Source organism: Athalia rosae, chromosome 1 (assembly GCF_917208135.1).
Source record: "Athalia rosae chromosome 1, iyAthRosa1.1, whole genome shotgun sequence".
NCBI lineage: Eukaryota > Metazoa > Arthropoda > Insecta > Hymenoptera > Athaliidae > Athalia > Athalia rosae.
The window spans coordinates 25484275-25504920 of record NC_064026.1 but is presented as its reverse complement, the minus strand read 5'-3'; the positions used below and the strand labels follow the sequence as shown (position 1 = coordinate 25504920).

The 20646-nt window shown below is 36.5% G+C and overlaps 5 protein-coding genes across 9 annotated transcripts; 3 read left to right on the top strand and 2 right to left on the bottom strand.

Annotated features, from left to right (window-relative positions):
• Positions 1–221: 221 nt before the first annotated feature.
• LOC105685248 (wee1-like protein kinase) lies at positions 222–4322 on the bottom strand. Of its 2 annotated transcripts, none has more exons than XM_012399194.3 (4): positions 3541–4322; positions 2934–3261; positions 1886–2771; positions 222–1784 (listed from the first exon to the last, which is right to left on the bottom strand). In XM_012399194.3, the coding sequence occupies exons 1-4, from the start codon at positions 3635–3637 to the stop codon at positions 1470–1472; spliced, it is 1626 nt and encodes a 541-aa protein (XP_012254617.1). In that variant the 5' UTR covers positions 3638–4322; the 3' UTR covers positions 222–1469. The 2 variants fall into 2 exon arrangements, with proteins under 2 accessions (XP_012254617.1, XP_012254618.1); XM_012399195.3 differs by having other exon boundaries at positions 1886–2768.
• Positions 4323–4608: 286 nt separating this feature from the next.
• On the top strand, positions 4609–6263 carry LOC105685249 (prenylated Rab acceptor protein 1). 2 transcript variants are annotated; one of them, XM_012399197.3, is made up of 4 exons: positions 4609–4746; positions 5173–5406; positions 5491–5690; positions 5764–6263. In XM_012399197.3, the coding sequence occupies exons 1-4, from the start codon at positions 4658–4660 to the stop codon at positions 5868–5870; spliced, it is 630 nt and encodes a 209-aa protein (XP_012254620.2). In that variant the 5' UTR covers positions 4609–4657; the 3' UTR covers positions 5871–6263. The 2 variants fall into 2 exon arrangements, with proteins under 2 accessions (XP_012254620.2, XP_048511509.1); XM_048655552.1 differs by lacking the exon at positions 4609–4746 and adding an exon at positions 4781–4936.
• Positions 6264–6774: 511 nt separating this feature from the next.
• On the top strand, positions 6775–7833 carry LOC105685158 (40S ribosomal protein S19a). The gene is made up of 3 exons (XM_012399015.3): positions 6775–6861; positions 7106–7176; positions 7399–7833. The coding sequence occupies exons 2-3, from the start codon at positions 7106–7108 to the stop codon at positions 7787–7789; spliced, it is 462 nt and encodes a 153-aa protein (XP_012254438.1). The 5' UTR covers positions 6775–6861; the 3' UTR covers positions 7790–7833.
• Positions 7834–10751: 2918 nt separating this feature from the next.
• Positions 10752–19218, top strand: LOC105692466 (serine/threonine-protein kinase MARK2-like). The gene is made up of 10 exons (XM_012411690.3): positions 10752–10937; positions 12145–12347; positions 12547–12693; positions 12809–13129; positions 13227–13350; positions 13636–13859; positions 13979–14127; positions 14805–15337; positions 15437–15849; positions 16912–19218. Exons 2-10 carry the CDS (start codon positions 12222–12224, stop codon positions 17029–17031), a joined length of 2157 nt encoding a protein of 718 aa, XP_012267113.2. The 5' UTR covers positions 10752–10937; positions 12145–12221; the 3' UTR covers positions 17032–19218.
• Positions 19219–19466: 248 nt separating this feature from the next.
• On the bottom strand, positions 19467–20484 carry LOC105692432 (39S ribosomal protein L41, mitochondrial). 3 transcript variants are annotated; one of them, XM_020856095.2, is made up of 3 exons: positions 20345–20484; positions 19986–20167; positions 19467–19872 (listed from the first exon to the last, which is right to left on the bottom strand). In XM_020856095.2, exons 2-3 carry the CDS (start codon positions 20143–20145, stop codon positions 19550–19552), a joined length of 483 nt encoding a protein of 160 aa, XP_020711754.2. In that variant the 5' UTR covers positions 20146–20167; positions 20345–20484; the 3' UTR covers positions 19467–19549. The 3 variants fall into 3 exon arrangements, with proteins under 3 accessions (XP_020711754.2, XP_012267055.2, XP_012267054.2); XM_012411632.3 differs by having other exon boundaries at positions 20313–20448; XM_012411631.3 differs by having other exon boundaries at positions 20270–20398.
• Between the last annotated feature and the right edge of the window lie 162 nt (positions 20485–20646).

Here is a 20646-nt window from a genome sequence, read left to right as displayed (position 1 = left end):
TTCACTTTTTATTTATAATCATTATAATAAGAAAGCTTATAAAGATGATAGTAGTAATAATTACATTAAACATGATAAACTATTTATGAAGATTTCTTGATATGCTGTTTCTGCCATATCTACGATAATAACCATATAATAACCATCATCAGCACATGTTCTGATTCGAGAATACTTTTAATTTTCAAATCTTAGGTACATACGTACATAATTTCCATGTGTTTGAAAAAAAACTTTCTGGTTTTATTTGAGATATATTTTGTGATCACATTTGTACAACATATCAGCAGTAAAAAATCTTCAGATTTTTAAGGTTTTATAGGAAGTTCTTGATAAATTTTTACAAAATATTGTCAATATAGACACCAGTTATTAGACAAGAAATTTGGATACAATACTAAAATAAAATAGACCACAGATGTAGACATTATCTTATCATTGGGTTTAAGGTATAAAATCAGTTGCCGGCGTGGGTTATTTACAAAGTAATGGTGAATTTTGATACGTTGAGGAGATACATAAATGTTTTGAGGTATACATGCAAAAATTCTTGTATAACACTTTTAAAAGATCATTGCTTTGAAAAACCGTTTCTAGGCTTTACGGACAGTGAATAGCTCAGCCTTATCTTTTCTCTGAGACTTGTCTATAAATAATGCGTGGATTTGAACTGCCCAATCATCAGAGAATGCGAGAAGAAAAGAAAGAAAAAAACTAACAATGAAATAAAATGATTCTATTCATACTCCTAATTGTCATCAATCTTCATGACAATCACATTCCGCTCAAGCATATAAAGAAAACAGAAATTTTTTTTTAATGATACTCCACAATTTAAGAGCACCTCTACCCTGCTGCCCCCAACTGTTGTAGGATCTAAACGTTGTTACAATAATGGATTGGAACCTCACATTCTGAGGAGTTAATTAAAATAATCAGTAAGTAAAAAGAATGAAGTTTAAATTCTTGGTAATTCAAGACAAGAAGCAAAAATCATTTCTGCTACTAATCAGTACACGTAGTATATATTACCTATTCTATGGGCAGGTGTAAACACAATAGGACATTTGATGCATGGTGAAAAGTAAACTTGTTAAAATGTAGGAAATAATTGGACCAAAAAAAAGAAAAAAATTTCAATCAAACGGCATACAATTTCAAATAATCACCAGGCTAAATATGCTTATTTTTCACCTGCTTCCAATATTTCGTGCAGAATCAAAGTTTTATGAACTCTTAAGTGTTCTTACTTTTTTTGCCCAACCACGTTAGTAACGTTTAAATCTCAGACCTACTGTTTATCAGAGCATGTGAGTTTGACCCTGGAACTTTCGATGTGTTCGTTTCAAGTTTCTTTATTTTTACGTACTTACTAAGTTTCTACTTGCTTATCACAAAAATAAGGCACCATGTGGCACCAAACCTACCTTTGGCATTGACTTTTTATGAAACAGTCAAGCTTGCCATAATTAAATATTGGTTGCACTATAGCTGCGGTTCACTTTTTTACCAATAGCTCGAGCAGAGGTTCTGGTTGGCGTAGGCCTCAGACCATATCCTCCCAGATTCATTGTGGCATTCAGAGCAACTACGTTTGGTGCGAGAGTTTTCAAACATTTGTTAGCCTCTTCAACTTGTTTCGCAAGAATTTCATTTTTTAATTTCTCTGCATTCAACTCCCGTCGAAGTTGGGCTTTTGTTTGATTTCCATAAGGATATAGGACTCTGTGTTGAATTAGCGATGTTGCCGATGGTCTCATCTCTGGGTTTGGGTGAATCATTAACTATAACATTATTATTACATGAATTAGCAAACTAAAAGAATCAACGATGAACAAAACGGGCAGCAATTAGTATAAAAACAAGTAAAATCGTTATTCATTACCTTCAACAGTTCGTTAAAGTCCCTGCTATATTGTGGTAGATCTTTTAGCTTTCCATCTCTAATTTCATGCCATTGGGGACCATTTTTAGGTAGTTCGCCACCACCACCTGCTTCGTATACCGTTAACCCCAATGCAAAAATATCAGCTTTAGGCATATGAGTCAAGTCTTCGTGTAAGATTTCTGTCGGTAGATATCTACAATCACCTTCTTCTATCAATGGATTAGTGATAGATGTGACATGACCCAAATCTCCAATTTTATAAGTTATTTCTTCCTCGACTGTTTCTTCTTCATCAAATCCATCATCAGCAGAGTCGTAGTCAACTGAATGTAGCCTTTTTTCTTTTGATATGAAGATATTTCCAGGCTTAATATCCATGTGGACTAGTTGTGAAGAATGCAGATATTTAAGACCCTCTGCAATGTGCAATAATAGTTGGCGCAGTTCAGCTTCGGACATCATCGCATTGCTAGCTTGAAGTTTTGAAATTGAATCTGCCAAACTACCACCATTACAGTATTCGTTCTGAATGACCATATGATCGTCTTCAGCCCAAGCAGAATAGTAGCGTACTACATGTGGATGTTTACCGAGTACGGCATGTGCGTATACTTCATTGAGGGCGTTCTTTTCATTTACACTTCCCGTTATAGGTTTAATACTTTTTTTCACTGCATATGTGCAACCATCTAACCTGTTGATACACTTGTAAACAGAGCCAAACTCTCCAATACCGATTAATTCAAGCTCTAAGAACTCTTGATGGTATCTTGGTATGTTTGATTCATGAAGAGCTACACGTTTTGTTGGTTGTTCCACTTCAACATCTAGATTCTCTAAATCGGAGGTATCAAGACTGGTGGCACGGAGTTCAGGAGAACTGCTATAAATCCAAAGAAAAATGTAAGCAGTAATTCAATCCTTATGAAAAGTCCAATCAAATTGTGGATTAAAGTTATAAATATTAAGACTGTACTCTCCTAATTTTCTAATGTGGAATAGAAAAAATGTAATGCCTCAAAATTTCTGGATCTGATAAACTCACCTATTAAGGTTTCGCTTTGACCGTGTTCTCTTTCGAGCATTCAGTTGCATGCCAGTAGGAGTGAAAGGGTTGACATTAGCTGCAGGCTTCTCAGACTTGCTAGGAAAACATGAAGCAACAGCTCTGGGTTTTTCCATGTGAATTAACTTGGTACATCTTGGTGGAAGTATCGGCGTTTGTGCTGTACTTTTTTCCATCAAAGTCTTAGGTGTTGCTGGTGAATCAAATAAACGGAGTGCTCTCACACGTTTATAAGGAGGACTACAAGCAATCGGTGAACTCGATGTTAGCTGTTCTTTACAAGCAGGGATGCTGATCCCAGTGGGCTCTGAAAGTTAAAAATGTTTGTTTCTGAAGTGGGTAAAATGCTTTGTGAATATCCTGAAGTGCTAAAGGATCACTAATAATGGTGCGTGATAATAATGCTTGCACATGGTAAGAACGCATTTGGATTAGCAGCATGAAATAAAATACAGCATGAAATATTCAGCTGCCAAACAGGTAATAAATTTGTGTTTTGCTTGCGATCACAGTATTGTGTGTATGTATAACCGTACAACGTAAATTTACTACGGCATTTATTATACCAGATTCAATTATCGCACACCTGAAAATGAAACCGATCCATTTGACTGACAGCTGATGTTCAACTCGTCGTCTTCGATGTCACTGGCACAAAAGTTCAGCCTTGGCGTGATATCCATTATAATCTACTTTTCAATTGTCACCATCAGATACACTTCAAATGCCGGTGTTTACGCACTGAACATCACGTAAACTCGACGTAGGGCTGCGTCGTTGAGAAGGTGGCTCAATGCATCACGGGATCTATTTTCCTCCAATTAAAATCATTTCTTCAAGGTCGCTGGGAAGAACACGCGCTCCAATTGGCTGATTTCTTTCCATCCAAAAATTTGGGCGATTGTAGTGTCACGTGACAGCATCATGTGCCCTTTCATTTCTGTGATTCGGCTTTATATTCTAATTCATGAAACACAATTCCGTAGTTACTACGATATGAATGTAATGGAACCCGTCATCAATGAAATTCACGCAGCAATCCTTGAATATCCAGGTTCTCTTTTTCTTTCCTACTACTCTGAATCACCCTATATTGAATCGGTAAAACATTAAAATAATTCGGATATATTCATATCTGGCTTACAGTTAGATCGCTCAACACACGTGGTAGAATTAGGCATATCAACAACCGAATGATTTGAATTTCAGATTATTTTTCGTATCAGATTATTTCCAAAAAAATCATTACCAAGTTAACATTCGTGAAAAAAATTACTGGAAAATTTTTGGATTTTTTGAATGCATCTAGCCCATAAATATCTAACATAATATATCGTGCATCTACATTTCACATTCCGCAGCTGCATTGCAACCTGTAGCGCATAGGCCACTCGTAGAGTTGCGTACCATGGAGGAATGATGCGTACTTTCAAAATGTTGGTGGGAGAAATGGCATCGAATACTGAGATGCGTTGTTATAGAAACGCTATCATGTACGTACGTATATACGTACACTGACGTACATGAACACACTTGTACCCGTGTATAGAAGAGCTAGAAGAGGGACAATCGCACGCATCGGTGGGCAAACGTCGTGAAAGAGTCGAGAAGTGTAAAAGCGAGGAAAGAATGGGATAGAGGCGAAAGAGCAACGAGAGACGTGACAACAGTTGTTTATTATCTGTTTTTATAATACGAGTACGATGGCCTCAAAAAACCCTACTTCAGGTGACGTGGAGTTTTCAGTGTTGGATGAAGCTCACAATTATCACCAATCTTACTCCTCACAGGGGTAATTTCATTTTTCAAACATACTATTACCTATTCTGCCCATAAGAATGACTACAGTTGAGGGTCTCAGTCAATATGTATGCGTGTTCACTTGAAAACTTAACCTATTTGACAGCAAAATGTATCTTGTATCATGATTGAGAATCTATTTATTTACTAATGAACGAAAGGCAAGGTAATGTAAGACTATCGTAAGTATTGGTAACAGGCCAAAATGAACTGAATAACAACTGCGTATTGGATTAAACAGCTTGTCCAATTCGTCTGACATATTGCAACTGTTGCTAACAACTTTTTTGTATTATTTACAATTTTCAATTATAATCTTGTGGATAAACTGAATATCACCTCTGCCTAATATCAGGATCCTAAATCACCGCAGCCGCAGGTAAAGTATTTTTTTTCACAAGGTATTTTTATTTGACAGGTTTGAACTGCCACAGTTGTCACAACTTCCACTTGGCAAAATGGGCTATCCTCAGGCTCAGGAGTGGGTTCAACAGAGACAGGCTAATGTGAGGCCTTGGAGTTTGTTTTTGAACTCAAACAACATCAGAGCACCTCCGAGTTTCTCAAGACTTACTAAGCGGATTATGAAAAACGTCGAATACTTCCAGAGCAATTACTTATTTGTTTTCCTTGGTCTGGTTATATATTGTTTGTAAGATTTTATTATATTAGAATTTTTGTACTTTTACCTTATTCAATCCTAAATATATTATGTGTAATACTTTTTGACTTCCAGAATCACATCTCCGCTACTTTTGCTCGCTGTCGTAGCTTCTCTTGGCATCTGCTATAAAGTTTCTCAGAGGCATGCCAAGCAAGAGTTAATGTTTCTTAACCATAAATTAACACTAGCACAAGTTTATGGCTTGGTAGCTGCTTGCTCATTGCCTTTGTTTTACCTTGTTGGAGCAGGGGCTGCTCTCTTCTGGGTTCTAGGTAAATTCCAAAGCAATCAATTCATCACTGTTTCAGAGATAATATTATGTGTCAAATAACCATTGGTTTGCAGGTGTTTCGTGGTTTTTGATTACTGTACATGCTGCGTTTTACAACATCGATTCTGTACTATGTCCTGGAGAAAATGATTTGGATGCTCTAATGGTCCAAGAGGTTTGAATATCTTGCAATTAGTTGATATTGATAATCATCTGTCAATGAATAAGAAATTATTTCATATTTTGTGTTGATGACTGATAACACTACGAATATATTATACATACATATGAAAAAAAATACCTAATATATTCATGTACGTACATACTTATAGATATTAATATGTTGTAAGCAAATTGAAACATTGAACATTATATATATTTTGCTCACTAACTAATATTATACAAAATACGATTAGATTAAACTATGTAGATAATTTGGATATCTAGAAGTATCATCCTGTACTTCCAAATGATTTGTATGAAAAAAGAAATTACATTCTCAACTGCTACCACTTTTTATAATAAGAATTTGTCTCATACTAACAGCTCGCAATAAATAAAATTTGAAAAAGTATTTTCTTATATACATGTATGTGTTTATAACACAGGGTATTGTGATTTGGAAAAATACATATTATTTGTGAAACCATAGATATACAGAACTGAAACTTCGAATTAAAAGGTGCTGGGCAAGAGAAGCGTGGTGAAGGACTTGTGTGCCAACTTTTACAATATGAAGTATAGTTCCTCGATGCCAACGAATTCAGACCTACAGATCTGAATTCGTTGTCGATGCTTTTACCATAGAATCTACTCCCAACGTATTCAAATACGTAACAATAAAATTGTGAGATATTCAATGAGGCCTTTTACGTATTCATTACGTGAACTAAAATCAACGATATTCGTCGACAACACATCAATTTTTTAATAATCAAGAGAATTTTGGTAATTTCAGGACTTGTGCGATAGCGCAAACTGCACACGGAACGGAATGTCCGGAACGCCTCTCATTGGCGCTTGAAAAGTATGTAGATTTCAGGTTTCGTACCGGGAACGCCAGCACTGGAAATCACATAGAGGTTTTTAATCTTACATCGTCTGTTTCATGGCTATTTTCCTTAGCGGCAGCCATTTTATATTTAGCTCTTTCCGGTAAGCGCCGCTACAAGGTGTGTGGAATAAACGTTCTGTTGTACATTTCACTTGATTTCTTATACGAAAAGGCGTAAACAATTAGAGTTTATGTCATATTTACAACTCAGGACAGCCAGTTTTAAATTTCTGGGCTTTATTTCTACGGGAATTAGGCTCCCAAACGATTATCAATTTTACTCGATTTAGTTCCTGTTACCCATGTGGTTCGTGTTTAGAAATTATTTCAACAATTTTTAATCGTGAAATCATTTATTCCAGATGCCTTCCGTAACACTTAAGGACGTCGACCAACACAAATTCGTGAAGGCCTTCGCCGCCTTCCTAAAAAAGTAAGCACAACTTGCAATTTTTTAAGACCTGTCGGTCGTGCATAACCTTATTCCACAATAATAGTAAAGCAGAGCATCACACATTGCTCGCGTTGTAGATAAATCCCAGCATGCCATCAATGTTGCAGAATTTCTCGAAAACATTTGTGAAACTCATTTTTATACGTAGTTTTATACATGATAGTTGAGATGAGGTTGCTAATTTTCTTTGTAACATTCCAGGACAGGAAAAATGCGCGTCCCTGAGTGGGTGGACATTGTCAAGTCTGCTCGTTTCAAGGAATTAGCTCCATATGATCCTGATTGGTACTACGTCAGATGTGCTGCCTTAGTTCGACACATTTACATTCGTAGTCCAATTGGTGTTGGAGCTGTAACTAAGATTTTTGGTGGACGTAAACGCAATGGCACGCATCCAAGCCATTTCTGCCGATCAGCTGGTGGTGTTGCTCGCAAGGCGCTGCAGTCCCTAGAACAGCTGAAACTCATTGAAAGAGCACCAGATGGTGGCCGCAAATTGACCAGTCAAGGGCGCAGGGACTTGGATCGCATCGCTGCTCAAGTTAAAGCTAAGAGCAAGAAGCTAAAACTCCAGGACACCCTTGTACTCTAGACTCTGTATTTGAATATTAAAATATAACATCTCAAAAATTGAAATTATCTCCAAATTCTAAGTCACCCCTCTTATTGGTATTATTTCATTATGAGAAAGTACTGGAATATATCTCTACTTGCGAGATTGGTTTACGACTTCACCACACAGAGTCACAGTCGTAAGGTGGGGTGGCCTGTCGACGATTTTGGAAACTAATCGAGCTACGAACAACTAGGGCGGGAGAAGTATGAAATTCATGTTGCATATCGCGTCGAGTATTGTTGCAGCATTACTGTTTAACGGCGATTCGTAAGAATGATCGGTACATTGCATTTGTTAATATTAGTTCTTACATTCTCCGAAACATCCTGTAGACAAAAATTCGAGTGAATTATGTTACTCTATATCTGTGATGGAAGAACGTATCACTTTCACGTGAAAATTGCAACGTGCCGACATTCACGTAAAGCCTTATAAGTCGGTTCCAACCTACTGAATGTGGAATTGAATGAGAGTTATAAACCTGGACAGAAGGAATTACGTAAACGATAACGGATAGTTGATCAACTGTCACTAATTTTCTGTCTACTGTCTCACTCTCAATTTGGGGGATGAATAATGCATTTACGCTGTAATGTTTATAAAAAGGAATCTTGTGCGTGAAAATGTCGGGTGATTGAGTAAAAGAAAAAATGTTTATACATGAGACGTTTATCATATGAACCCGTCTGCGGATGTGTTTTTGACCCTCGCGATGATTTTTAGAATTCCCGACTTGATGAAAATAGACCGCAGTACCAAATATAAATAAAATTCTAGATATCTGTATGCAAAAATACGACAATAAATTAAAAAACATTGCGTGCTCCGATCATATACCTATATGCGCTCCATATGTGTGCTTTTTTATATGAATCCTGAATCACGTTATTGTCTCAATATCTTTTACCGTTCCAGTGAGACGTATGTCATTAATGTTTTTCTTGAAATTACAGCTGCAGTTTCTTTACTTTACGCGCGACAGCAAACATGGGTATATAACGAGACATCCATTTGATCTTTTCACTCTGCATTTTGTCAGTATCAACTACGTGACGTGACAAACTCAATTTCACGCCATTCTCAACTGGTACTGATAGGTTTCGAAATAGCGTAACTCCATATATTTACCTACGCATTCGAATTGATGTATGCATAGTATAGAAGATTCATCATTTCATCAAACAATTATCCCTTATTATTTTGCGCCCAATATTAATTACAACAGCTACTTCACTGCTAACAGAATGACGTCATTCAACTGGTCGAAGTAATATTTATTGAAGAGTAATCTTTCTACAATAATTACGATTAAGAGCGTGCTTATACTGATCACAAAAGTGGGTATAGATATGATATGCACTACATCACGGTAAACGGTTATTATGCAAGTAAATATTTTCTAGGTTTACCTATAATACCAATCCAGTATAAATATAACTGTGAACGTACGTACATACAATTAATCTTGAACAGATATAAGTATATTCATTCGGAATGAATTTCCCGGATATCAATTATTATAAAATAACCGAGTACTTTGGTTAAATATTTTGCGTGTTCAGCCAACTTTGAATAAACGAACTCTGATATCAAACTTTAGATGCCGGTGCATACATTAGTGTACGTATAGTTTTCAGATGATTCTTGTACTTATACAGGTATAAACATAATATATAATATTGCATATCGAATAAGTTATGTATCGTATCGTCTGTATAGATCTATCATTTGCGAAGGAACACGTGCAGAGACATTAATAATTTTGTTGTGACGCGTGTATATATGTTCAAGAATGTCGTCGATTTCAGCCGGGGTCTGCTCTTGATAGCTATAGTAGCAAAATGGGAGCAAAGTCATTTTTAATAGAATTTTTACGAGTTCGAAACGATCACGAGTATTAAAGTGAACAGTCTGCGATCTACGCTACTCACGCAAATCACCTTATGTATTTCATGTTCCCAAATATACACCGTTTACATATCCAATATACTACACATACACCTGTACCGGTTGTAATGAATATATTTCATGTGTACATGTATGCGTGTATTAAGGTGGTCCTTATGAAGGTCATTTTTGAATTTTGATCGATGCGCTCCTTCAAAACCTTCCAATCATACATGCATAGATATGTCGAACTGTTTTCACTTGTACGATTGTACATCCAAAAGTCTGTATTAGAAAAATTTTAGTTGGTTTCGATTTTTTTTAATAGCTTGTAAATATGAAAAAATGCATCGCATCGAAAAGTAAGACGAAAATTATCCAGCATGTAACGTCACGCACGATCTTACAATACTGCCTACAAGTATGTATGTATACATTTATACGAATCATAATACTCATGAGCAACCCTACACGATATGATATGACATGGTGCATATTATATGTATAAAGGATACTTTAGAGTGTCTCAATTCTATGATTGTACGCTATTTACGCGTAATTATGCCCAACGATACTCATCAGTGGAAGTGCGAATAATAAATGACTCGTAGTCCCAGATTATTTCTAATACCCTTAACCCTTGGTTTGTCGATTGGGATACGCTAAACTGGCTCAAATCCTTTTAATATTTGAAGGTTTGTGGTAGTGTTCTTGCGTTGGCGCGATAATAATATGTTCTCTACCAAAGGGGGGTCGGTTAGGGAGTTACACATTGACGTCATTCAATGACGTCAAGCAGTGCCGTACCTAGCCCAAGTTTAGAATATCCCATCTGAGGGCTCTTAACGGGACATGATTCTCCAAAGGTTTTCAGCATGCTTTAAGCTAAATAGATCTTATGTTTGCCTTATAATTGCATTGAAGTAATTAACGCGAAGGCAGTCCCTCGTTTGACGTCAATTGTCAAAGATAACGCGTGCGTACGGCGAACTCTGAACGATGAAAGCGGCACAGGTACCAAGGCAGCTGCGATGGTGGTGGTAGTATCGCGACGTCAGGGGCGTCCAAGGGGAGACCGGCAACAATATGGCTGGCAGTTAGTCGGTATCGAACCGTCTCGCCGCGAGGTTTGTCGTGATGATATTGTTGAATGTAATCGTTTGAATGTACGTGATAACGTTTACAACGACTTGAAACTACGAATAAATGGCAACGGCACCCGGTTTCTTCGTGGCGGGTAAGTGAAATGACAAATAAGGGTTCACGGGAATTTGTGAAGATATAGGGTGCGAAGCGTTAACGCCGTGAGAATTTTTCTCTCTTTTTCTCCAGTGGTATGACTATTTTCCAGAGGTTTTTCCGCTGTTGTATCGCATTTTCCGTCTTACAATTAGGTTCGTTCGTTTTCATTTTTTTTTTTCTCTCTCTCTCTCTCTCTCTTCTCTCATGAGAGTAGCAATTGACGCAAGCGTTACGTCAAAACCAGAGCCAAACACAACGCGTACGGTGAATTTCTATTTTTGACATCCAGTATAGAATTTTTTTGACACATAGGTATGTAAAATTAGTTACTGAATTGACGCGATGTATACTATATCCCTATCGACCGTCTATTGATACAAGCCCGTCAATAGGTATGTACTTCAGAGCGCGCGTACGTTCGTTCTGTATTATACATGATAGTATGGACTTGCATGACGTCAATTATAGTCGCTGTTGTATTGCATTGCACTTGTTGCAGGAACATTTCTTTAATCTGACTAGCAACTTAATCTGATTGTGAGTACTCCGGTGCGTAAGTGGTGACGCACGTTCAATGGAGGGAGAAAAAAAAATAACACACTTTTTTGATCGTTCTAAATTGGAGTAGCAGTACGTAGTATATAGGTGTATATAATCGTTGACTGAAAACGGTATACTGTATCGTATCGTAGTTACGTATGCCGCGATTTATTCCGGACTCTAGCTAGCTTTCTTCCTATCTATTTATATATTTATCTTCACTAACAAAAGCAATCGCACCTTGCAGCAATTTCACTGATTGCTCTCTCTTTGTGTTCTCACTGTATAAAGCATGAGTGGAACATGTGATTAGCATTGCACACCAAAAATTCTTGGTTTTGAAAGCCCATAATTATTCCGTCGCGCGCGCGCGCTCTAAAGTAACCAATGGTAATTAGAAAAATGGCAAAATAACGATCCTCAAATAGTTTACAGTAGATCTCTGGAGATTAACATGAAAAGAAGCAATACACCCCAAGAGGTACCTAATTAAAATTGTCATCTTTGCATAACGTGAAATGGTATTGGCAATTCCAGCAACAATGATTGTACCCGAATGATAGGCAACCCAAATGATACTGTGATGTCACGTGACGTGACTTATTTTTCAATTCAAATCCCAATCTGGTTTTTTAGTCATGCATGACTATAAATATTTTCAGGTACTGTAGAAAGTGGTGAAGGATTCCAGTGATTGGTTGATGTATAGGGATCAACAAATTAAGATTACTACAGAAAGATGGAAGGTGGAGCAGGTCAGAGTAAGAAGCAAATCAGAGTAGGATTCTATGACATCGAAGGAACCATTGGCAAGGGTAATTTTGCTGTGGTCAAACTAGCTCGTCACCGGATCACAAAGACAGAGGTGACTCTTTCTATAACGCCTTTTTAGAGCCATACAAATAGAAAAAAAATGATATTCAAACCCTTGTGCTGCATGCAGTTTGACTGCATATCCCAAGTAAATTATAATTATGAGCAAATGGCAAACACGTTACACTTTTAATTGATGAATCTCGCTTGTTAAGCAGGTCGTTATTTATAAACACGATATTTATGCATAGGTGGCAATCAAGATAATAGACAAAACACAGTTGGATTCAACAAACTTGGAAAAGGTATACCGTGAAGTGGAGATAATGAAGCAACTTGAACACCCACACATTGTTAAATTATATCAAGTTATGGAAACCAAAAATATGATATACATGGTAAATAATAGATATCGCAATATAAACATTGTTAAATCGGGCTAAGCAAACAGAAACCTACAACATTGAAAATCAAATTTTAATTCTACAAATTAATGTCTTCTAATCATTGTAGGTATGTGAATACGCCAATAGAGGTGAAATATTCGATTACATTGCTCGATATGGTCGAATGGGTGAACCTCGAGCTAGAGCAGCTTTTGCACAAATTCTATCAGCAGTGGAATATTGTCATGGAATAGGAGTCGCTCACCGTGATCTGAAGGCTGAGAATTTGCTTCTGGATGCACAAATGAATGTGAAAATAGCAGACTTTGGATTCAGTAACAGATTTGCTCCAGGAGAACGGTTAAGTACGTGGTGTGGTAGCCCTCCTTATGCTGCACCGGAAGTCTTTCGTGGGAAACACTATGCAGGCCCAGAAATCGATGTCTGGGTGAGCAAATAACCTACGAGTAGATTATCCGTCTTAAACGCAGGTCTTCTCTAAAACTGAATATCTAGAATATCGGCTGATATATTATTTCTTTTAGAGCTTGGGAGTTGTCCTGTACGTTCTGGTTTGTGGTGCTTTACCATTTGATGGATCTACGTTACAGTCTTTGCGAGATAGAGTCCTTAGTGGAAGATTTCGCATCCCGTACTTCATGAGCACAGGTAATTGAAAATTCATGACAGCTCACAAAAGCCAAAAATCGCTTTTGTCATTATCTCATTTGTAGCATTGTTTCGTACAACTACTTGATAGAATAAGAAAAATAACTAATGCTCATACTACACATAGTACTACTATTTATTCACCCTTATCAGTACATACATCAGTGAAAACTTGATTCTATAAATCATAACTAGAGAAACAAAACGTTTCATCAAATAACTAGATTCTTCAAAGACCAAAGGTAAACATAAATTTGAAAGTTGTATTTCTTTTCTGAACTCTAGATTGCGAGAGTCTGATAAGAAAGATGCTAGTACTAGAACCAGGCAAGCGGTATACCATCCCACAAATAAAACGACATCATTGGATGGAGGGGACTGCAGACACCAATGATGCAGAGCTTTCTAATACTGCAACTGCAGCAGCAACGCAAACTGTACAGGAACCCAATGAACAAATTTTGAGGCTCATGCATAGCCTTGGAATTGATGTTACTCGTACCAGAGAAGTAAGTTCACGAAATAACTGCATCTAAATAAGTATTTTCCTGATTACATACAGTAATTGGCTTTGGAAATTTCGAATGTTGTAATTATAATCACTTTTCGTTATTTTGTGAATCAACAGTCGCTCAGAAACAACAGTTATGATCATCATGCTGCCATATATTTTTTACTCTTGGAGAGGTTAAAACAGCATCGTACTACTAGTGTTAGTAATAATACTAGTTGCTGGCCTACAGTTGTTCGAGGAACCGAAGAAAAATTCAAATCAAGGTACATTTGAATTGAAATGGTTATTTGTGTTTTGTTTTTCATTTAGTTTTTAAGTGCCGCTCGGAATCCAAATGCAACTTCCAATCCTACCTATCGAGGATAATTACCAATCAGGATAGATCTTAATAGTTTGGTTTTTATTTGCAGCGATAGCTTAGTCGGACGTTGAACTGATTGGTCGTTGTTGATCCATGATTGGTGAGGAAATCGGAGATTTTATCTGGACAGGTCGGATTGGAAGATCGTGGCTGTCTCTTTCAGTTTTGGTAACTCTTAATTTAATCTTTTTATTTTTTTCGGCTCTCATCGAAACTCTCAAAGTCATTTTCAAACGGTTTTGTATCAGTCTTTGAAAACTACCCAGAATTCTAAGCTCACACGGGTGAAGATTTTGTCAAAGCTTCATTTGCTCTATTTTGACATAAAATAACTAACCGCGGACATGTTTTTTATTTTCGTCTTATTAAAATCATGTATTGATTTGTATTTATGCGAATATGGAAAATTAGTATCTATTAGGCGAATGGGTCTACTATTGAACTGTGCTCGACATGGGCATTGATCAATTCCAACATTACAGTCATCTTCATCTAATAAAAACCTCTTCTGCTTCCTCATAAAACGGTTCAATGTACTCTATTGACCATCACACATAATTGAACGCAATTCACTTGCAGAGGCAGAGAAGATGCTAGTCGAGCTGGAAAGAGATTCAGTTCAACCAGTTCATCCACGGACGAGGGTTGCTGTAGTGTAGAAGGCGATTTGGAAGAAGGACCCAGTGGAGACGAGCTCAGAGAGGCCCAAATAAAATTGGAAGAACATAGATTGGGCTTGGACCGAGATATAAGTCAACGTATAGACAGCCAAATAGTTAATCGAAGGTTGAGTGACTATCAACAACAGCACTTTGACAGTCCTCCCATAGATCCTCCGTGTCATACATCTCTGTTTGCCGGTGATGGAAGCTCGTCTTCCGATCTTTTTGAATCAAGTTTTGACTCAGGCTGCCCTCCAGATTTTAGTGCTACAGGATGTTTCACTAGCAGTTTGCCATCGTGCACACCACCACCACCTAAAAGTCCGTCGCCTGTCGCAGCAAGAATATCAAGGGTGTCGCAAGGGCGCAGAGCATCTGATGGAGGTCCAAGACTCCTATTTTGTCCACAGGGTAGTGGAGATCGCTCAACAAAGCAGCGCAGCATCCAAGGTATCGACAACTTTTTGATATAGGTTTCACAAACTTATTGTAACCTTCCATTCATCATTCTTTTCTTAGACAAATTTTAACTGTTCTATCGGATTCTAGATTCTGGAAAGGCTAGAGGCCACTTAGACCTCGTTCACTTGCGTCCTCCTGTGACACCATCGCAAACACCACCACAGTTCAAAATGCGTGCCGATTCTGGGGCACAGTTACAGTTGCTTGTTCAACACAGAATGCTACAGCAGAAACGAAATCTCTATCATCGTCAGCGAGGTGGAGGTAGTCCCACGCCAACACCTATTACATCAGCCACGGGAAGTAGACGAAGGGATCACGTACCTAGACAGGACAGCTACAAAATGGCTCAACGAACTCAAATTCTACCACCTCTATCCATGAATCATGGCGATGGAGAAATTGAAAGAGACAGAGATGAAGAAAGATGGAAAAGTTTACCTTCTCGATTAGCCGCTGACTGTCAATTAGCTGAAAGAACGCTCCTATGGAGTCAACAGGTAATTTCGTAAGAGAACTTTAGGTCACAGAATAACCGGATTGTAGAGGCAGCAACTAGTCAATAACACAATGAATGTTGATCATGTTTCTCAGGAATTTCATACAGTATTAAATTATTATTTCGTGAAAATTATGAATTGGCAATCGCTATGCTTGTAAATTTGTTATATGAAAATGTCGAGTTAATTATTGAGGGATGAATAATCATTAAACATATTAAATATCATGAATAAGCGTTGTCTGTGATCACTTGTTGAAAATCTATAATCCGTTAAATCTGTGACGATACACATCCAGTTTCTGGTTTACAACTAGCTGTAGATGATACCTTAGTTTAGCTGTAACAAATTCACAGTTGAATAATTGATCATTTTAATATGGCTCGCAAAATCACCTAGCTAGTACCTGCGATTTGTTCCTACAATTATTTATTTATCTGATTCGAATAAATGATTATTTTTATTTAAGTTGAGCATTTATTATTTGATCTCACATTTATTACCTCATCCGCATGTTAATCCTTGACCCATAAATATCAGAACACTGGAGAATGCTGTAGGCTAGTCTAAACATATCACCAACTAATTAAACATATTTCGAATGATAAGGAATAAATGGCACACACAGTGTACTCAAAGATATCTCCAATTTCTAGTCGCAAGTAGTTACACCATGTTTCTATTCTGTGCAACCAACCACCACTGTAGCTGCTTTTTGTATTCAGTTTCAACAATCTTAGTTTGTTTCAAAAGTTTCCACCATTGCAGATGAAAAAAATTATTATGGATAAAAAAGTTCTCAGATCTAATATGATCAACTGCATTACAAGTAGTTATCTTGAATGAGATGGTAGAATTACTGTTCGATACAAATCGTGAATAACTTGGCTGAAAATAGAGTAAGATATTGAGTTAGTACTACTTTCCTTGGCAGACTGAATCAATAGGACTATCAATAGCCTTCATCATATTTTGTGATCCTAATTTGACTAGCTGCTGAATTTTAGTACTGCAAAATTGACTGCATCTATGTGAATAAATGAATGAACATTGTAACGATAGGTAGGACTTGGTGGAGGGGCTTCGTATCTGCCTTCCGGTGGAGTGGGGGGCTTTTTGTGGCCTAGTGGAAGCAGTCCCCATTCAACAATATTTGAAAACGCCGGAGATCCCATGGAATGAGCGCTTCGAGCCACGTATTATTCTAACATGTGTTTTCGATATGTATTATATAGCTCTCCAGGGAAGCAAATATTTGTTGTTCCAAAATATGTGCCATTTTCCTACATGAAAATATGATACATATCTTGAATGGTTGTGTTTATTTGCATACACCATCGTAAGAGAAAAAACCCAATGTTCAAATAACAAGCTATAGTACGATTTCGAATATTCTAACAACCACATGTTTCAGTAAAGGAACAATAACTGGCAATAAACTAGCCTTTAGTTTGTGATTTGTGAATACAGATAATTCATGTTGACATGCATATTTCTTAGATACGTATGATTATTCGGCTTGTCAGAGAATATTCATTGAATTGAGAATAAGATTTTCAACTATAAATAATCTTCTGACAAAGTTCAGAGAGCGAAATGCTCTCTGTATCTTTTTTGACCTCGGGTAAGCAGGAAGATAATTCTTACGATGTATTACAAGTCAACTGCATCAATTATCTGCATTTCATAGAGACAACGCAATTATTCATTAACCACGTTTGTCATAGACTGATGATTAACTAAAAAAAAAAACACCAACCAATAATATTAATGACTAATGAGGGATCCAGAAACTCAAGTGTAGTAGGTCTCTGTCCACTGTTTTGATATTCAACCACTATTGTTGAATACATAATAAATGTTAATCCGTTCATAATTGAATTAACCAAAACCTTAATATGCATGAAGAATTTGTTTTTTTTTAGTCGGACTTTCTATGTGAAACTTGTTATTCTTATAATTTTAACATTATGGCAGACTTTACCGACTTGCGTTCTAGATTCCCGACATTATGACAAGTGGAAATATTATAATCAATCGTCAAAATATCAATTCTTTGGTGAATATTCGTACCATAATGATAACTAAAGCATAATGATGAGTTCTCATCGGATTCATATTGCTGATATTATCAGGGTATGGGAAACGAAATTTGCGTCCCATAGTAAGATCTTATTTCCACTGGTCATAATAATTTGATAGCATTTAGAAGTTATGATATTATGATAGTAGCAATCAACGTTAGCTGAGATGTAAGAGAGTAGTGAAAGAGTTCGGAATATCAGTGTAAGCTATGAGATATGATTTTGTGCATAAGCGCAAGAGAACCATTGTCTCAAACCAGTACATAATCTGTTTAACAATGGATTCCGAATCTACGAAAACATGAAAAACACAAACAAATGAAAAACTTCAAGATCAGACAATAAATATGAATTTTAATCTCATTTTATACTGTTTCAATATCGATTGTTGACAATTTGATTGATGAATTTTCTATAACATACAAATCGGGTTCATTATTATCTGCATGTGAATGTACACAGTGAAAATGAAATCAGTCTCATATTGACTTCTGTATTCAGTTCTCTTGAGTTCGTTAATATTCATAAGAAATAAAGAAAGCATTGAAGCAATATTGGCCGCGCACAACTGACAACGATTTTATCATTCGAATTCTTTACCATTTTTTACCCAAACAAACAATCAAACTTCGCTCAAAACTTTTTGATAAGCGAATTAATAGCAGTTAAGGTAGCCTAATCGTTGTTAAATCAATCATTTTAAATGAGGCATAGGTACGATGTTGAAAAATGTTTATTGAAATTGAAAATTAATCTTAGTACCTAGAAAAGAAGATTAAATCAGGTAAAAGGTAGTCTCATTTGAAATGATTATTTTGATATTATACATAGTTCATAGTGTAAGAACCATTTTTAAAACGTGCTGTTGATTTAATAGCAATAAGTTACGATGATTTAAATTGGTGAAAACGAATTTAGATTCTTAGTTAGTCCTGGTAGATAGATATTTTGTAAATTACTAAGTGAAAAAAAATGTATGATTTATAATATAAGGCCTAAGATGCCTGTCGATACTAGTCAATAACTGCAATTATTTTTTTAGGTAATTATTTACTATTAATAGGGAAAGGGAGAGAATTGCGCAAACTTGCCAAAGCGGAGGCCAGGTTATCATATCAGCGTAACATGTAAGGACTCAATGCTGGGACAAATGCTTAGGTTTAGTCAATCTTTCTTTTCAACAATCATAAGTAATAGTGAATGATTACCATTTATAATCTGTAGATCAATGTGTGTAACTCAAACGCGCTTAAATTGTAACAAATAAAGAGCATATTAAACAATAGCCACACTGTTAATTTTTCAACAACTATTGAATTTAAGCAGGAATTGAGCTGGAGTGGCTATATTGAAATAATTCAATGAAGGAATATATGCTATGGAGAAGTATAACGAAATCACAGAATAATTATCCTATGACAAATCTTTAAATTGAGCACAATGATTAAAAATTAACTCAATACAAAAGAACACTCAGTATATGGATAGCACATACTTTGAGGTGGTAAAAATGAATTTTATATGTATACCGAATACGTGGAACTTGACCAATTTATTCATACATAAATTTCTACAGATGATAAAACTAAGTTATTTAATAGCGTGGCAGTGAAGTACTAACCAAAAAGATCAGAGCCTGTTTTTGATGCCAATCGTTTGGCGTCTTCCGCTGTGAGCTTTTCATGCTCATTTGGATCTAAAGGACTACCGTCTTCAGCTAATTTCTTTTTTTGAAAATCATCATGAATCTTTGGAGCATAAACAGCATCGAACAAATCTTGGGGAGTAAATTCTGATTGTTCTACATTTACCGTATGGTAAGCTACATAAGGTTTTAGATTAAAGCCTTCTAGTGATGGTACAATAATATCAGGCACCATTTCAGGGATTGTGATAAATTCATTATCATGGTGATAACCAACTGGTCTCACTCCACGGTCTGAAATGGTAACATTTTATAGTTTGTGGGGCGATTCATAGTAGCTATATGATAGAGATAATAAAAATTAACATTTGTTGCAATAGACATGAAGATATTTACAAGATACTCACGATCAATTGGTATGACTGGATTGAGAGCTGTTCTTTGGTGTTCCTTGAAGAGACGAGTACCGCGTTTGTTGTATAGTAAGAATTTACGGAAATTACGCTTTCCATGACATACGCAGGTAGTTGATATACTTCGCCGTAAAATTGTACAAGCCGAAGACATTGCAGAGTACGCTAGATGATTTCTGTATTCAATTGAAAATTTGAGGTTAACTCGTCTCGAAATCGTTATCGGTTATTTAGAAGTACATTAATAACATTGCTAACGCTTAGATAGGCACACATACTATTAAATTTTGATTATTTTAAGCAAAACTCCCTTCATTATACCTAATGATAAATGTGCAGCAGAACTTTTATACCTGCTATAACGAATATTGACTGGACTGGGTGACCTGATTACAAGCGAATCGGTGACGCTTTTTAAATTCTGACGTCATACTTTTGGCGCCTCTAGCCACGTGATATTCATATGAAATGTGTTGGCGCGATCTGAAAAATGTTTCTGGTAAAGGCACATCCAAGTTGAGTTAAGTGAATAGATATGTCTTATCTCTAACTGATGTAGAAATCAATGACCTTTTGCCATGATAATTTCTACTGTGGATACTAACACTTCCGAACAATGACAGCTGTTGGTCGAGGATTTTCACTGTCATTGATC

Excerpts from the sequence above, each read along its gene's own strand:
- LOC105685249 (XM_012399197.3), top strand. The coding sequence starts at position 4,658 with ATGGCCTCAAAAAACCCTACTTCAGGTGACGTGGAGTTTTCAGTGTTG. Across the intron at positions 5,407-5,490 it reads GGTCTGGTTATATATTGTTT|AATCACATCTCCGCTACTTT; the intron begins GTAAGATTTTAT and ends TTTGACTTCCAG. Across the intron at positions 5,691-5,763 it reads TGCTCTCTTCTGGGTTCTAG|GTGTTTCGTGGTTTTTGATT; the intron begins GTAAATTCCAAA and ends ATTGGTTTGCAG.
- LOC105692432 (XM_020856095.2), bottom strand. The coding sequence starts at position 20,145 with ATGTCTTCGGCTTGTACAATTTTACGGCGAAGTATATCAACTACCTGC. Across the intron at positions 19,873-19,985 it reads TCCAGTCATACCAATTGATC|ACCGTGGAGTGAGACCAGTT; the intron begins GTGAGTATCTTG and ends TTACCATTTCAG.
- LOC105685248 (XM_012399194.3), bottom strand. The coding sequence starts at position 3,637 with ATGGATATCACGCCAAGGCTGAACTTTTGTGCCAGTGACATCGAAGAC. Across the intron at positions 3,262-3,540 it reads TGGATCGGTTTCATTTTCAG|AGCCCACTGGGATCAGCATC; the intron begins GTGTGCGATAAT and ends TTTAACTTTCAG. Across the intron at positions 2,772-2,933 it reads TCAAAGCGAAACCTTAATAG|CAGTTCTCCTGAACTCCGTG; the intron begins GTGAGTTTATCA and ends TTGGATTTATAG.
- LOC105685158 (XM_012399015.3), top strand. The coding sequence starts at position 7,106 with ATGCCTTCCGTAACACTTAAGGACGTCGACCAACACAAATTCGTGAAG. Across the intron at positions 7,177-7,398 it reads TTCGCCGCCTTCCTAAAAAA|GACAGGAAAAATGCGCGTCC; the intron begins GTAAGCACAACT and ends GTAACATTCCAG.
- LOC105692466 (XM_012411690.3), top strand. The coding sequence starts at position 12,222 with ATGGAAGGTGGAGCAGGTCAGAGTAAGAAGCAAATCAGAGTAGGATTC. Across the intron at positions 12,694-12,808 it reads CCAAAAATATGATATACATG|GTATGTGAATACGCCAATAG; the intron begins GTAAATAATAGA and ends TAATCATTGTAG. Across the intron at positions 15,850-16,911 it reads CGCTCCTATGGAGTCAACAG|GTAGGACTTGGTGGAGGGGC; the intron begins GTAATTTCGTAA and ends TTGTAACGATAG.